General features: G+C 38.5%; 1 protein-coding gene and 1 pseudogene across 4 annotated transcripts in view; both read right to left on the bottom strand.

Annotated features, from left to right (window-relative positions):
- Positions 1-15000, bottom strand: part of LOC137997359 (integrator complex subunit 11-like) — a 157809-nt gene that overhangs the window by 314 nt on the left and 142495 nt on the right. For 3 of the 4 annotated variants that reach the window (XM_068843304.1, XM_068843306.1, XM_068843308.1), the window contains exons 20-23: positions 14863-14936; positions 1194-1336; positions 715-784; positions 363-440 (exon numbers count right to left, since the gene is read on the bottom strand). In XM_068843304.1, coding sequence (XP_068699405.1) covers positions 363-440; positions 715-784; positions 1194-1336; positions 14863-14936 — 365 coding nt within the window. The remainder of the gene's footprint in view (positions 1-362; positions 441-714; positions 785-1193; positions 1337-14862; positions 14937-15000) is intronic. The other variant, XM_068843305.1, reaches the window with a different exon arrangement.
- LOC137997360 (uncharacterized) lies at positions 1347-9874 on the bottom strand (annotated as a pseudogene).

Below are 15000 nucleotides of genomic sequence, written 5' to 3'. Positions count from 1 at the left end.
GAACATTTAAACCCATCAGTTCTTCAAAAAGAAAGCCTGCACAAATAAAAAAATGCGTCAGCAACTAGGCTTGAAAATTCCTTGAAAATTATAGTCCACTTTGCCTTATCATGTTCCGTAAGCAAAGCTGTTTGTATTAGCATATTTCCCAGGCCATAGTGTGTCAGGTTTAAAAACATTGCACCTGATAACAAGCCCTATGAAAATCACTGGTGCTAAGTGGTATCATTATTCAGATACTTTTTTGGTGTTCATGATATCAGCACCACAGAAAGCTGGCTCACGTATTTCACGTAAACCACAGGTAGTGGTTTAAATGGTTGAACCCAATAAATCTCGACTTTAAATTACTGCAGAATCACCTGAATAGTCCACGACACAAGTGCTGTGCAGCTTGACAGACCATGGTTTGTATCATCATTTGGTGATATCTGTGAAAACTTGAAAATAAGATAAGCTGTATACAACAAACACATGGTTGTACTACGTTTTTTGACAAATTTTATTTTTACTGTGGTCCACTCCAAGAAGATAGTTACAATGGGTTTTTTTCTTGGAGAAATCTTAAGCTCATATGCCTTCTTGCAGCTTGACTATGAAGGGCAACAGAGGAAATCAGTCAACGGTGAAAATCATGGACTAGTGATGATGACTGAAGGAAGCATTCATTCAAACATTTTCTCATTGAGGCTTCTTATTTGGTAAAGCACAAACCTTTATGAGAATGGAATCCACAGATAAGCAGCCTTCTGCTATTCGCTGAACAGAGTAGTTGGGGAGAAGACTTAGAAAACAAAACAAAAAAAACACATGCAGACATTATGCACATTCATTTGACAATTTGGAGACGTGTTTATCAGGTAGTAGATAGGAGCAGGTCTTGTTATTAGAAGTTAGGACTGCCATCCCCGGGATTTCTGCGAAAAAAAGTACTCTAACCACATATTTACTAATGTATTCTAGGAAGTCACCTATCTGAGAAAAAACGGTAATTGTGGGACCCACAAGGGTGTGCTTTGAGTTTTGTGCGCGACATAGCAGTACCACTCAAGGTAACCAGAATGTAAGTTGCAAAATGTTTTTCTTGGCAAAAACATAAAAAAAAGAAAGCGGTTGATAGGCTAAGTACATATGTTGGCTGTATTTATCTCTTAAATAGCTTGGTTTTGACGAGCTCCCGACCTTTAACATACCTCTTCAGCTGTGATTGCAATCTTTCTACAAAAATGTGAAGAGGTAATCTGCTCTCCATGGTAACTGATGACGTGAACCGAAGCTTGTGTTCAGTAATTCCCAGGTCCTTCATGGCTTCAGCAGGCTCCAGTAATCTTAAGGACTGTTAAGAAAAATGGCAAACCGAATTCAAGGCGTACACCAAAAGAAAAGCAAAAGGTTACATTAGTAGCATAATAGTTGGTGGTACGAGAGCAGCTTTGTAAAACTGTGCTCATACCAAGCCAACTACTATACCACTTACCATATGATCAAATAATAATGTTTAAAGATAGTGTGGATCCAAAAATCTTATGCAAACTATATGTTGTTTCAAAATTGAAGTGCATTTAATCAAATGGTACAGGAAAGAATCACCATAACGTGACTATCATAATTAATGATCATAACTAAGGATAATATCTTCTCTACATGGTAGATACCGATACTTTGATAAAGCAAAGAATGTTGATGTGAAAAAAAAGTAAAATGGGGTTGATTTTATGTTTTGAAATGACCATAAGCATAGCTTGCTAGCTGGCTCAGCCATACTCCTAAGGACAATCTGCCCCCAGCTGTGCTACAAGAACGTGAGCATGCGCAACATGAAAGCTCTAAAGATCAACATAGAGAGCTGGAAAGACACAGCAGCTGACCGCAGCAGAAGGCACAGTGTTCTCTGCATGCAGCTGAAACCCGGAGAGGAGAAACTCCTGACCACAGCTGAAGAGAAGAGAACCAGAAAGAAGATGCACACCCCTGGAGACACCCCAACCAGACAGACCTACAGACGCCACTGCTGCGCAGCTCCAACCAGACTTTTTCCATGGTGCAATATCCATAGTCGAAGTGACTGAAGGAGGCCTACTACTAGGCGTAGCTTGTAATGCCATTTTCATGAATATAGCACGGCACCAACATAAAAATAGGAAAGTGATTTTGAAATATGAAACAGATCTATGATGAAATTTGGGAAAATATTGAGACCATGAATGATGAAAAGAATTGGTGTAATAAAAAAAAAGAAAGTAAAACTGATTGTTTGCCATTGGACATAGATTACATAAATATTTACAAGGATATGTATTTTATTTAATTACTGAAATTTTACATCAACTTACAGGATATCGCATGATACCTGTATATGAAACTGAAAAAAATAGCTTATTGTTTCAAATGCATGTATGACAGGATAAACTGCTTGAAAAATATATGACTGTATAATATACATGACCTGTAATATTGAAAACTCAAATGGGTATGACCATAAGCGTAGCTTGTTATACCATTTATATGCAGGTAATGTCCAAGCATGATAATGAAATTTTATTTATTTCATATCTTCCAAGCTGATGATTTTGACTTCTTATTGTTTTCACTTTATGATAAATTTGTTTCTTGGTGAATAATACGTTCTCACACACCGCTGGGAGCCATGCCAAGCCGAACCACACAGCCTGACCTTTATTAACATAAGAACATAATTGTCTTACAATGACACAAAAAGGTGGCTAGAGAATAAGTTCACCTCAACTGAACACATTCTACAAGTACTTCACGGATGGGTGGGTGGGGCATGTCAGGCAATGGCGGATGGCAAAACAAAAACTGAAACTTTACACGAGCCAAGTGACCTGAAATCCCCCACACACCTGTACTCGGACTCCCAGCCGTGTGTGAGAAAAACGTTTGAAAAGTTGCAGCGTGTAAATTCAGGACATAACGCAACAGCTCCCAGGATTGGACTGACACGCATTGGCTCTTCACATCATTCGCCACAAAACCGCTACGCCGCACATCTGCTCACACCATGTCCGAAATCTGCTGCACTTCAGAGAAATCAGAATCCGCCCCTGCACCATCATCTAAGTAAGTAAATAAACGAATTCAGGGCTTCCTGGATCTTTGTAAAGGTAAAAGAACCAACTGACAGGCCGGAAGGCAAAAGGGTAAACTTAAAAAACTGACAGGAACCATTAACCATCCAAGAGCAGCCAAGGAACATTGTATGCTGTGGAAAAGTTTCCAAATGGTGATATCCACTGCTATAGTCAAATTTGAAGAACCAGTCATCTTGTTGGAACAAACCAGCTGCTGTACATATGTCTTCATACTTGAATTTACACGAACGGACATGTTGATTGACAACGTAAATCCACAATAAGCGTAAGTTTCCTTGAACTGTTCATGGCAAAGCCCAATGGACTGCATACGAGAAGATCCGTAGGACTCACCTCCAACAATGCACCAGACTTCAGCAATTTAGAAATCTCGGCAGACACAAACTCAGCATTGCATAACACACTCTTGTGATTCTGAAAAAACTTCACCTCAGGTAATTCAACAAACAGCAAACAATAACCTTCACGAATACCTCTCAGCAACCAATTACTTGCACTGATATTCTGCCAGAAAGCAATGTTCTCTCGCAATCGACTACAACAACACAACTATGATTAACGTCAACAAATAAATCCTCTCCAATTATATCATAAAACGAGTCACTCACAGAACCATCACAGCAGAGATCCTTGTCCGTTCCGGACATCAGGAATTCACTGGCTTGTTTGTTCATAGTTTCCTGTGGACTGTCCAACAGCTCCTGCTCCATTCTGGACAATGGCAGAGCAGCATTCCCTCGCAAAGTGTCCTGGCTTGAAGCAACAAAAACAGACAGACCACCCGTCATGCAGCTGACTCTGTTTCCCTGCCACTAATGGCATCACATAACTCGCATTACTGGGCTCGAGTATAACCCTCCTTTCCGAAGCATGTGGAAAAACTCCTTTAGTCTTCACAACCATGGACGAAGCCACTGTTTTCTTTTCCTCCTTCGACTGTTTGCTTTCCTTAATAGCCTTCCGTATCTTCTTTTTGTAATCCGAGACGCTAGCAAGCGACCATATCCCAGCCATACTTTTCAACAAGTAAGATGTGCTTGTTCCTCTCCACGAGTAAATCCTTACCTTAGGTGAGATTTTTAGTATGGCCCTCGCCGTCATCAGTTGCCGACCCCTCATCAATTTTTTCCAACACTTCCTTGTTTAGTTGGTATTGCTTCTTGTTACCAGCGAAGGGAAACTCTGGATCTGCTGCACGGGGTGTCTGAGCGCCCTGAGATTTCAAGCTCGCCATTTCACTCAGCAAGCGCTTTAATTCGGTAGCATTGGCTTGCTGCTGCTTAAGAAGCTCCTTCGCCCAGTCTGGTGGTTCTGAAAAGGTGCCAGGAAGCGAAGAACAAGCATGACTGCTCCTGCTTGGCCCGCCACCAGGACCACGACCAGATGTATGATCATCGCCACTTCGCCCGGAAGAACGATTCTCTGGGCTCTTGTTGTAGGGTTCAAGTCGTTTAGCAGCTTTAGATTTCGAACGAGAATTATCCTTTGCCATCAGAAACGGAAGAAATAAGAACAAAACAAACAAGCAATATGAACAGATTAAAATTTGAAATAACGTCAGTGAGTCTGTGTCTGAGAATAATAACCTCGCTTGTCACCGTACTTTTGTTTAATAAAATCATACATTAGGGTTTTCGAAAGATCAAGAATACACATTCCTACATGTGGCAGTCTGTTAAAAGTTAAGATTTTAATGCTAATATAAGTTGGTTTGGAAGTCAGTTTCACTAATTTATCCTTATCAGTTACAGGTTTAACATCAACTCGCTTTCTTATCTTCTCCATCATACATTTAGTTTGGCAGCGGTGCATTATCCATTTCCACTGTAGATTCTCGCAAACATGAACCCAAGCCTTTTCCCAGCAATCGTCTCTCAACGCAGTTTGCGATTTCCTACTCAAGCAACTCATCAATGGTGACAACCTAGAATTGTCCTTTGCTCTTTGCACTTCATTGTAAACTTCACATCGACTTTGGAAAAAACATGCATCAATCTCGACACTTGCTGAAGTGTCGGCAAGAAAGGATTTGTCAAAAAAATATTTGCTTTCATTTGCAGGCGAGTAGAAGTACCATTTTTTTTTCTCTTCCTCATCTAAAGTTAAGGTCTTTTCCTTGTAGCTGTGACCACTGCAAATGGAACAAACTCCATGAAAAACTGCTGCAATAGTTGTATCCCGCGTCGTGTATACATGTGTGATAGCAACACTGTTCTGCACTTGTATTTTTTCCTTGCAACAAAATAGAATTGGAGAAACAATGACAACTGGTTTAAACGTGTCTTTTTCGGCACTAATGAAAAGCTTGGACTTTTCGCTTGTTGTGAACTCTACAACTGCAGGATATTTCTCAACCAGAACTTTGTGCATCATTCTGCAGTGAGCTTCAGTTGCCTTAAAGATCTCGGAACATCGCTCACCAACCGAAAACCGTGGCAAATTATCAAAGCCCTTGCTTCTCTCCTCCACATACCTAGAAATTTAACTCCAACGTCCTGGAACTAATTCGCCAAAAGTCTGCATTTCCATAAAGTTTAGAAGTCTGCCTTTTGGAGCCATTTTCAACGTCCACTTTATTACCATGCCGTCCACACCTTGGTTACTTTCTGCTGGGAACTACCCTTCTCGCTAATTTGTCTCCCACAGGCAGTCACATCCATTTAAATTACCCTAAAATTTACATAACGCGGCTTTTCAAATTTATTTTGTTACTTGTGAAATTCGTATTTACAGCGTATAATGCTTTTGGCATCTGTTCATGTCACATTGCCCTCTGGCTTTTTAAAAACTGGACCAAAACTTATAGCCACCATATGTACGACGTACCAAGTCAGGATCATGAAAGCGGCCTTTTTCTTTAAAGTTAAATCATTGTTTAATCTGTAACACTTTGACTGGTCTCAAAACTAATTATTAAATTGAAACTAATTGCGTCTTCCAAATGCAAAGTTATAATAGACGGCATTTTTTAATGTAAAATCTCACCTCTAGAGGCGTCATTTCGATGTGACATAATCCACGTTGTTTACCAGGTTCACTGAATTTAGTGTAAGAAAGAGTAACTTCAGTCTGATTAGCATAACCACCAGGTCTTGTTACATGCGAAGGTCTTGGTAAAGATGTTGCTTTCGAAATATCGATACAGAATCAAGAAGGCACAATATATATCGCTCGATTTGCAAAATGTTTGTTCTCTCGAAGTTGGGCGCATGATCAAGGCTTATGCCGATAATATCTCAGTGCCCTACGAGTACATTTTTTATCCTCTGCTCTCTACAGTCGGCTCACTGATAGGAGTGAACAGAAAAGTTCTTATACGAGATGGATGGACTGAGCCCTCCTGTTTTTGGGCACGTGTCACTGCTCAAAAGGGTGAAAAGGAACTGTATGGAAAAGCATAAAGGAGGACATCATCCAGCGACAATGGATTGAAAATGCAGGAGACGGATCAAACCAGGAGAAACCACCTAAACTTCAGCTGGACCACTTTCGTTTTGAAGCCCTGCACTACTGCCTGTGCCGTACGCAAGGCAATGCCCTGCTTTTGTATGACAAAATCACCATGTTTTTTCAGCTCATCGATCATTACAAGACTGGATCGCTCGACCGGAAAACCCTGTTGTCGCTGTAATGGTCCAGGGAATTCAAAAATGGATCGGCTTCTGTAAAAAACACTGTGGCTCAGATCATAGGATCCATACAACCCTTTTACTTTTGTAAAACGGCAGAGGAAGAAGATGTCGATGACTTCAATGATTGCTTTGTGATTGTGTGCCCCAAAGAGAGAGAGCCAATGTTTGATGACTATGTCAATCTTCCAGAACAATACCGAAAGTCTTTAGGCTCCGTATTCCAGAAGATTTACAAAGCACATCAAACTCCCAAAGAATGCAAATTTAACGAACAAGGCCTGGAGTCCTTCAAGCTACAATACAATACAATACAATACATACTTAATTGACCGCTCCCCATAGGGGTTTTTCAGGGCCAATGAAACACAACGAAACAACAGAACAGAACAACGACAACTGCTACGAATTCCAACCGGCCGGAGGCAAACCAGTTGGCTATTTACAAGTGCAGCTGGGAAGTTGAACCAGGGACAACCAGGATCAAATTCAACGAGTGGTCAGAGTGGGTCTTGAACCCGGGCGCCCTAACCACTGGGCCACACTGCCTCCTTACAAGCTCTACCATGATGACCTGGTCACACAGAAACGCCATGTCCCTGATGATGAAAACAGACGAGGAATTCTTTCTAAAGCCAAAGGCCAAACTGCCCGTCTAGCAATGACTATGCATGTTTTGCAACAAGGTTTTGCTGCCACTATCCAAGGAGATTTTGAATGGAACACTGAGATTGATGCCACCACAATGGAATACGCCAAAGCCATAATGAACTATCTAATTGCACAGAAACTTTGCTCATGCCACCGGAGATTCGTTTAACGAATCCTGAAAAAGTGGCCACAGGCTTTAAAAACGATGCACAGTTAAATCAGTTCCCCTTGGTCCGGCAGTACGCAAGTAAAGTTGCAAAAGTTCCCCTTCACAAGGACACTCTAAGAGTCTCTTCTACAGTTATAGCGCAGGGAAAAATCCAACCCCCACTACCTGCCCCTGATCCTACCCCAGAGAAATTCAATAAGTTCCCCACGGAATCTGCGGAAAATTCTCTGGAAACTATTGCACCATATGGCTTTGGGACAATCCAGAAGAAAAGAACCTCGGAACGTGCAAAGGCAGTCACTTACTTTCAACGAAACAACCTCCAAGATTTGGGAGACTCTGCGTTCTTTCCATCACTGAAGAGCAATACGAGTTAGCTAGTGTAGGCTAAACAGTATTTGAACTCTGAAATTAATCACGGAAAGTAAGAACTCGCAACTCGGCTAAGCTAAATAACTTTGATCGTTTTCATATGCTAAATTCACTTTGAACGTTTTATTCCTTTTTTGAAATATTACTCAGTGATCACAAAATTGCGTTTCAAGTTTTGTTTTATGTCTAAGTATGCAATGTAGTTTTTTCCAAGCAATAGCATGAATGGCAACATTGAAGAGAACATTTTTTTGGCATCAGCATTTAAATTATGTTAAGGGACATCCAAGGATCCACATAACGAAGTTACACTTTAGAGTTTTTAGAACCACCAAAGGGATCCTTTGATATTCTAAAATTTAGAAATTTTAGCGATTAGAACCCCAAAAGGACCTTACATGTTGTAGAGCTTTAGAAATTTTAGACTCACAACATGGACCATAGATATTCTAGAACTTTAGAACTTTTAGAGATTTTACAACCCAAGACATACACTCAGTGTTTTTGAAATAACTCTAACTCTGTTCAGTTTTTGTTTTCAACAACGTACAAAACAAATTATTCAGGTGGTGAAAACACGCCAATTTGAAGTGATCATTTGATTTTAGAACTTTAGAACGTTTAGAGATTTTAGAAGCCCAAAAAGGATTGTTTGATATTCTAGAACTTTAGAGATTTTAGAACCCCCAAAAGACCTTACATATTCTAGAGCTTTAGAAATCTTAAACTCACAACATGGAGCATGGATATTCTAGAACTGTAGAACGTTTAGAGATTTTAGAAGCCTCAAAGGGATCGTTTGATATTCTAGAACTTAAGAGATTTTAGAACCCCCAAAAGACCTTACATATTCTAGAGCTTTAGAAATCTTAGCCTCACAACATGGACCATGGATATCTGCGGCCTTTCCCTACATCTAGGTATGATGGAAGGCCGCAAAAATCAGGAACAAAAATTCATCTTCCAAATCAGCACTCTTAATCCTTATGTTGCCAGGCATCCATAGTGTAGTTAGTTGCATTTGCATCATTGAATTCATATCGAAAAGTCAATGAAACAACATAATCTTTCATATCTTCTTGCTGATTTCTTAAGGAGGCTCAAAATAGTCTCTCCTTTTTTCAAACAAATAAAGATATTCTGTCATTGGATACAGTTAGGGTACTCATATCAAGACAAAATTTGGCAAAGGTATTAGGTACCCATCATGGATATCTCACATCACATTTTCTTCCAAAATAACGTTACCATGGCAACGATATAAGGCATTTCTTTGAGCCTTAAAATCAAGCTACATTGTCTTTTGTCGGTGAAATCTTCCCATTCAGCGTTACCAGATGATGTTAGAAATAAGCTCTAAAATATTTAAAACTCAAAATCTGTAGGTCAGTTTTTCACAAAATTAAGCTTTTTTGAAATGTGTCTTTTTTTTTTCCACCTACAGATTTTTTTTTTAATTTGAAAGACAAACGTTTTAAATTAATCAAAGCAACCATGCAAAAAATGAGAAAAAATAAATGTACGGAAGCAGAGATATAAATGATTAAAATTGCAAAATCAGGAAAAATTAGGGGGTTACAAGATCGCCATTTACGCATACATCACCTGCACAAGTTGAGTGCACACGCGAGTGAAGCTGCAGGCCAACACAAAAGGATTTACGTGACCATTAAACCGTGTGTGTACAATATTCGTAGTTTCCATGAACAGGAGATGTCTATTTATATTCTATACATGTATGTATAGGAATCAGAAGAAAAGTGAGCGAAATTAGCAGTATTTGTTTATTTCTGGTGACCCATTTTGAATCATGAGCTGACGCAAGAAGCTTTTAGAATTGTGTGTGTGGCTTGTGCACGCGCACTCAGCTGAAAACCCTTTCAAGCCTCCTTAAATCAAAGTACCAGTGTGATACTCTAACCAACTGAGCTATGAAGCCATTGACGTTGGGAAATGATCATTTGCGGGTTCTAATTTTCCCATAAGGAATGAATCAAAGGAACAAAATGATAAATACTGAACTGCGGAAATGAAATCAACTAAAGCTATGATTCTCGCAGTTCAATACATCATTTTGTTCATTGATTCACTCCTCACTGGAAAATTAGGACCCACAAATGACCATCTCCCAACGTCAGTGGCTTCATAGCTCAGTTGGTTAGAGCATCACAGTGGTACTGCGAGGTCACCGGTTGAAATCCTGTTGAAGTCCTGAAGTTTTCAGGCTTCTCTACGCAATTGCTGAAATTGCATCTATATCTACCAGGATGATAGCTTTACTTGATTTCATATCCGCAGTTCAGTATATGATTCATTTCATATATAATTTCGTTCATTTGCATAATCAGTGTATATAAATTAAGCTTCTTTCATTACAAATGTCAAAGATATATCTATGCCATTCAGATCAACTTGACGGTTCTCATCATCTGTTATCCGGAATGTGACTTCAGATATTACTTTCGTATTTATTTTATTCCAGAGATAATTGTGCTCTTTGATTCCAAAAGGTAGAGACTTCTTCTGGTGTTTGTTGCAAATGAATAAAGGACATTACTTATCTGGTTCCTGAAATTATACATGTAGAATCACTTAATAACCAACACCTAATACCGGTATATAAATTACTGATACCATTGTTTACATTTGGAAAGTTTGTTCCATACACACTGCTTGTCAATATCCTTGTGTTATCAAAACCCAGGAAATCTCCAAAGTTTTTACTGTTCTTAAAATCAATCTGATAGTTTGGATCCAGTTTTATAAAAACCTTACATGTTGTCAGGTAGAATAATATATGGATTCCATATGTATGTTTGCCAGTAATTTTCCTATTTTTATTATGAAGGAATCGATTCATATAATCATAGTCATAAATGTGTGACAGAAAAGTTAATTTTTGCCAAAAAGATGCATTTGAGATTTTGAATGTGTTGTTTTGATATTCTGGTCTTATATTATGACAACCAGCTGTCATGCTGAGTCAATGTAATGCTAGATGTCGTTTATTGTTTGCCAAAACTCAATTCAGGAATGAATTTGGTTTCTTGCTTAAAACACTAGCGAAATAAAGGAATATAAAAAGAAAATCGAAATATCTCAGTCTGCTTACACACATATGAAAAATTATTAGTTGATTTACGCTCTTGTTTAAGAGAAAATCAGTTCAACCATATACAATTCATTTATGAAATGAGGCTGATAGATAAATTCGAAAAGCAATAAGACAAAAAATTCAAGTAAACTTTGTCATATACTCTATTTTATTACTCACTCATAGGGTAAAACCCCCCCTTTCTATGACCGGAAGACCTTGTGTTTCTAAAAATCACACAACAGGTGACATGTTGAAAATTTTGTAAACACCATTCTTAATTAACCCATAAACATTTTTCTACCATTGTTTATAATACTTCAATGTTTTCTTACAAGTTCTTGCTTTTATATTTTCATGCGGAAATCCGAGCATTTAAATACTTTTCTCAAAATGCATGAATAGTTCATACTAATCACCTTCTTTCAGTCCTTATTAACTTGCGATATCATTTCATCAACTATATAACTAAGTTCCATGCAACACTTTAGACATAATGAATTATGAACATTCTCCACATGATATTTCCTGTGACAGACCGATTACCCCCTTATTTTGTACATATTGTCATAGTAATCAATGTACATGAAAGGAGATAGTAAATCATAGCTATGAACACTACCACAAATCTTACAAACATTCATGTTGTTATCTTTGGTCAACTCCATATCATCCTCTTTTACACTCACATATTCTTTCAGTTGGTGATAACAAAAAGACGAGTAAACTCTCCCATATTCTCTAATTCAAGATGAATTTCCCAATTACAATTCGGTTCTATACTACTGGTCTAAGAGGACATTATGTTTTTATCAACTGCTTCACTGAAATTTGCATAATCCACTTTCTGAATGGCAAATACCATACTGGAAAGTCCTTTGACCTCATGGACTTCCTGTTTTCCGAGAATGTCATGCTATGTTCATTCTTTCCTGTACCACTTGATTACAAACACACTTCAATTTTAAAAAAAAAACATATTGTTTGTGTAAAAACTTTGGATCCACAATATATTAATTTTTTTTATTCCATCATATAAGTAGTATAGTAGTTGGCTTGGTATGAGCGCAGTTTTGCAAACTTCTCTCGTACCGCCAACTACTATACTACTTACTTTCTAACCAAGTCATTCATAACAACTACATTTCTATCAATAAACAGATTTTTACAGGTGGTGCCAATTTGTAACTCTAAAGTCAAAGTTTCCAATGACATTCCTTTCTATTAACTTTGGACTACGAATACAAGGGGCAAAACGCAATGACAGCATGCAAATGCTCTGGACATTAAAAAAAATGTAGTTTCTGAAGATAAAATATTAAACTAAGGGACAAAAGCTGACAACACACATTTAACAAGTGAAGATGTCAAGATACATTGCGGAGGTCACTAGCTTTTAATTCGAAGTAGATAACAAAGTATACAGATTCTAGTTGCTTTCCTGTACTTTGCCAAGGAAAGCAAAGTAGATGAATTACTAACTTCAAACTAACCGAGCGACCGAGGGCCAATATTCCCCAGTACGGCTCCAGCTACAATCATAGACAAAAGTAGTTGGGAAGGTTATGTAAATGAACCACACCAGAGCTGTATTTCAACCTGCTTCTGTTAAAGCTCAAAAGAAATAGTTTCACTTTCTCTTACATAGCCCCCCTCCCCCCTATTCAATGTTGGAAGGTAAGTCAACAATTTTCCACTGAAACCATTCAGTTTTGCAAAACATTGAAGGAGGGGGGAGGGGAGAGAAGCAATGAAGACTTCAAAAGTGCTAACCTTCCCAACAGTTTTGTCTAGGATTGTAGCTCGGTTAGTAAGTAGTTTATTACATGGCTGTATAAGCAGTATTATTGCAGTAAATCAATCTTCTATAATTGTCATCACCGAATCCTGGCTGAACTCAAATATCCCAGATTCTGCTGTTACGATGGGCAGTCATCTTCAAACCTTTCGGCATGACATACCAACACCTGGTGGTGGAGTATCAGCATATGTAAATACCACTTTTCCAACTACTCGTTTACACCATCTCAAGATCTGCTAGACCTTTTAGCATCATACTGTTGGTTGGGATTTACTTTCCCCAGCTCAGCCTGACGAGGCCGAAAGGGAAATGCTGGAATATCTTATGAATGGTGTCAATGCAGTTTTGCTAGACAGACCATCAGCTGGTCTGATCATCACTGGAGATTTCAAGTCTCCAACTAGAGGCAACAACACAATAGACCAAATTTTAACCAACATGTTTGATTTATATTGTGATTTTCAGCATCTACCCCCTCTTGGCTGGTCGGATCACCAGTGCCTATTACTCAATCCCAGCTCAAAGCTGACAGTAAAGCCTTCTACTTGTTGCGTGTGGCTACTAAAACCAGACAATATCAGAGCGCTTGGCTTAAAACTCAACATAGTACCTAAGGATAGCCATCCAAGTGATATTGACAATGACTTTTGCCAGATCTCAGTACTTCCTCATCTGGCTTAAGTCCTCGAAAAAATCCAGCTAAAGCTTAATAATGGAAGTATAAACATTAAAGAAATCCAACACGCTTTTAATGAAGGTTGAACTACAGTATCTGTAATGGCTTGTACACTGAAAAACTGGTTCAACACAACTTATAATACACGCCATGGAAGAATGGGTGTTCATGCACTCTTTCTTGACGTTCGTAAAGTGTTTGACCTGGTAGACCATGGAATTGTACTAAGAAAGCTAGCTGAGTTACAAATGACCAAGTTGGTTGACAGCTTAGAACAACTAAGGGGACCTCACACACGTCTGAGCTGAATTAATATTATTTCCCATTCCCTTATCCTATTGAGATCATTTTGAGGAATACCATGAGTCCAACTCAGAATGAATTGTGAAATACATGACAGTGCCATATGCAGCAGACATTTCAAGTTGTCTATCAACAGAAGTACTCATAAAGAGCAGAAATAGACATGGTCTTACAACTGAGCCCTGTGGTACTCCTGATAGCAAATCCACAACATCTGAAGACACGGCTCAATTTAAAGTGCCACTACGATGAAAATTTGGCATGTCCTTTTTTCTTTAGATTTTGAAAAATTCCCACGGGAAGTATGATTATTGTAACATAGTTTTTCAGTTTCCGCTGTCCGGCATTACTCGAACGGCAAATGACCGTGAGCGAGGAAAAGGGATGGGTCTAGCTGGATCACCTGGGGTCTGACGTCATACGTGCAACGCTCAAAATAAACGCGGCAAATTTCCCATGTCATCTATGGGATGTGAGAGATTGCCAAGTTGCTTTTTGCTGATATTATATACATTACTCCTTGATCAACTTCTTCACTTAGTCAAACGCCCCAAAGCGATGCATGTATGACATGGCTTAAGGCCGCTCACAAAATAATTGCAGGATTCTCCAATGCTGTCCGAGTAACGGCCAACAGATTTTTTGTGGTTTTTGGCTGGCTATTTCCCGACTTATCTCGCCTCTATCGTTCCAAATTTAAATGCATTGAATTATTTTGAACATATTGACTTAATTGACGTTGAAAAAATCCGAAAAGAAAACCAAAAATTTTCGTCGTAGTGGCACTTTAACAGAATTTGATGTTCATTCTGGGTAATAAAGACTATTGCCATGAAATAGACTTCCACACTCAAATTATCTCAAAAACGTAAACAAGCCAACAACACTTTTTATTTGCAAGTTCTACTGAAGAATTCAAACAAATACTATTCAATAAACATGACAAACACCCACAACATGGGTCAAATTTTTTAGAACGTAGCATGATTCACATTTCAAATAGTCCACATTGGTTTATTGAATACACTTATCTAATAATTGGCAAAAAACTTACCGTGTCCTTCATAACCAGAACTCCATTTAACGGCAGGTGATTGTTATGAGGGGTATTTCTGGCTCTTTTGACATCTGTAACGACACACACATCATTTGTGAAACTCAGTTTTTAAATTTACATAATTTACAAACATAC

This window comes from Montipora foliosa, chromosome 3 (assembly GCF_036669935.1).
Source record: "Montipora foliosa isolate CH-2021 chromosome 3, ASM3666993v2, whole genome shotgun sequence".
Classification (NCBI taxonomy): Eukaryota; Metazoa; Cnidaria; class Anthozoa; order Scleractinia; family Acroporidae; genus Montipora; species Montipora foliosa.
The sequence above is the reverse complement of the archived record's forward strand: the minus strand, read 5'-3'. Positions and strand labels throughout refer to the sequence as shown.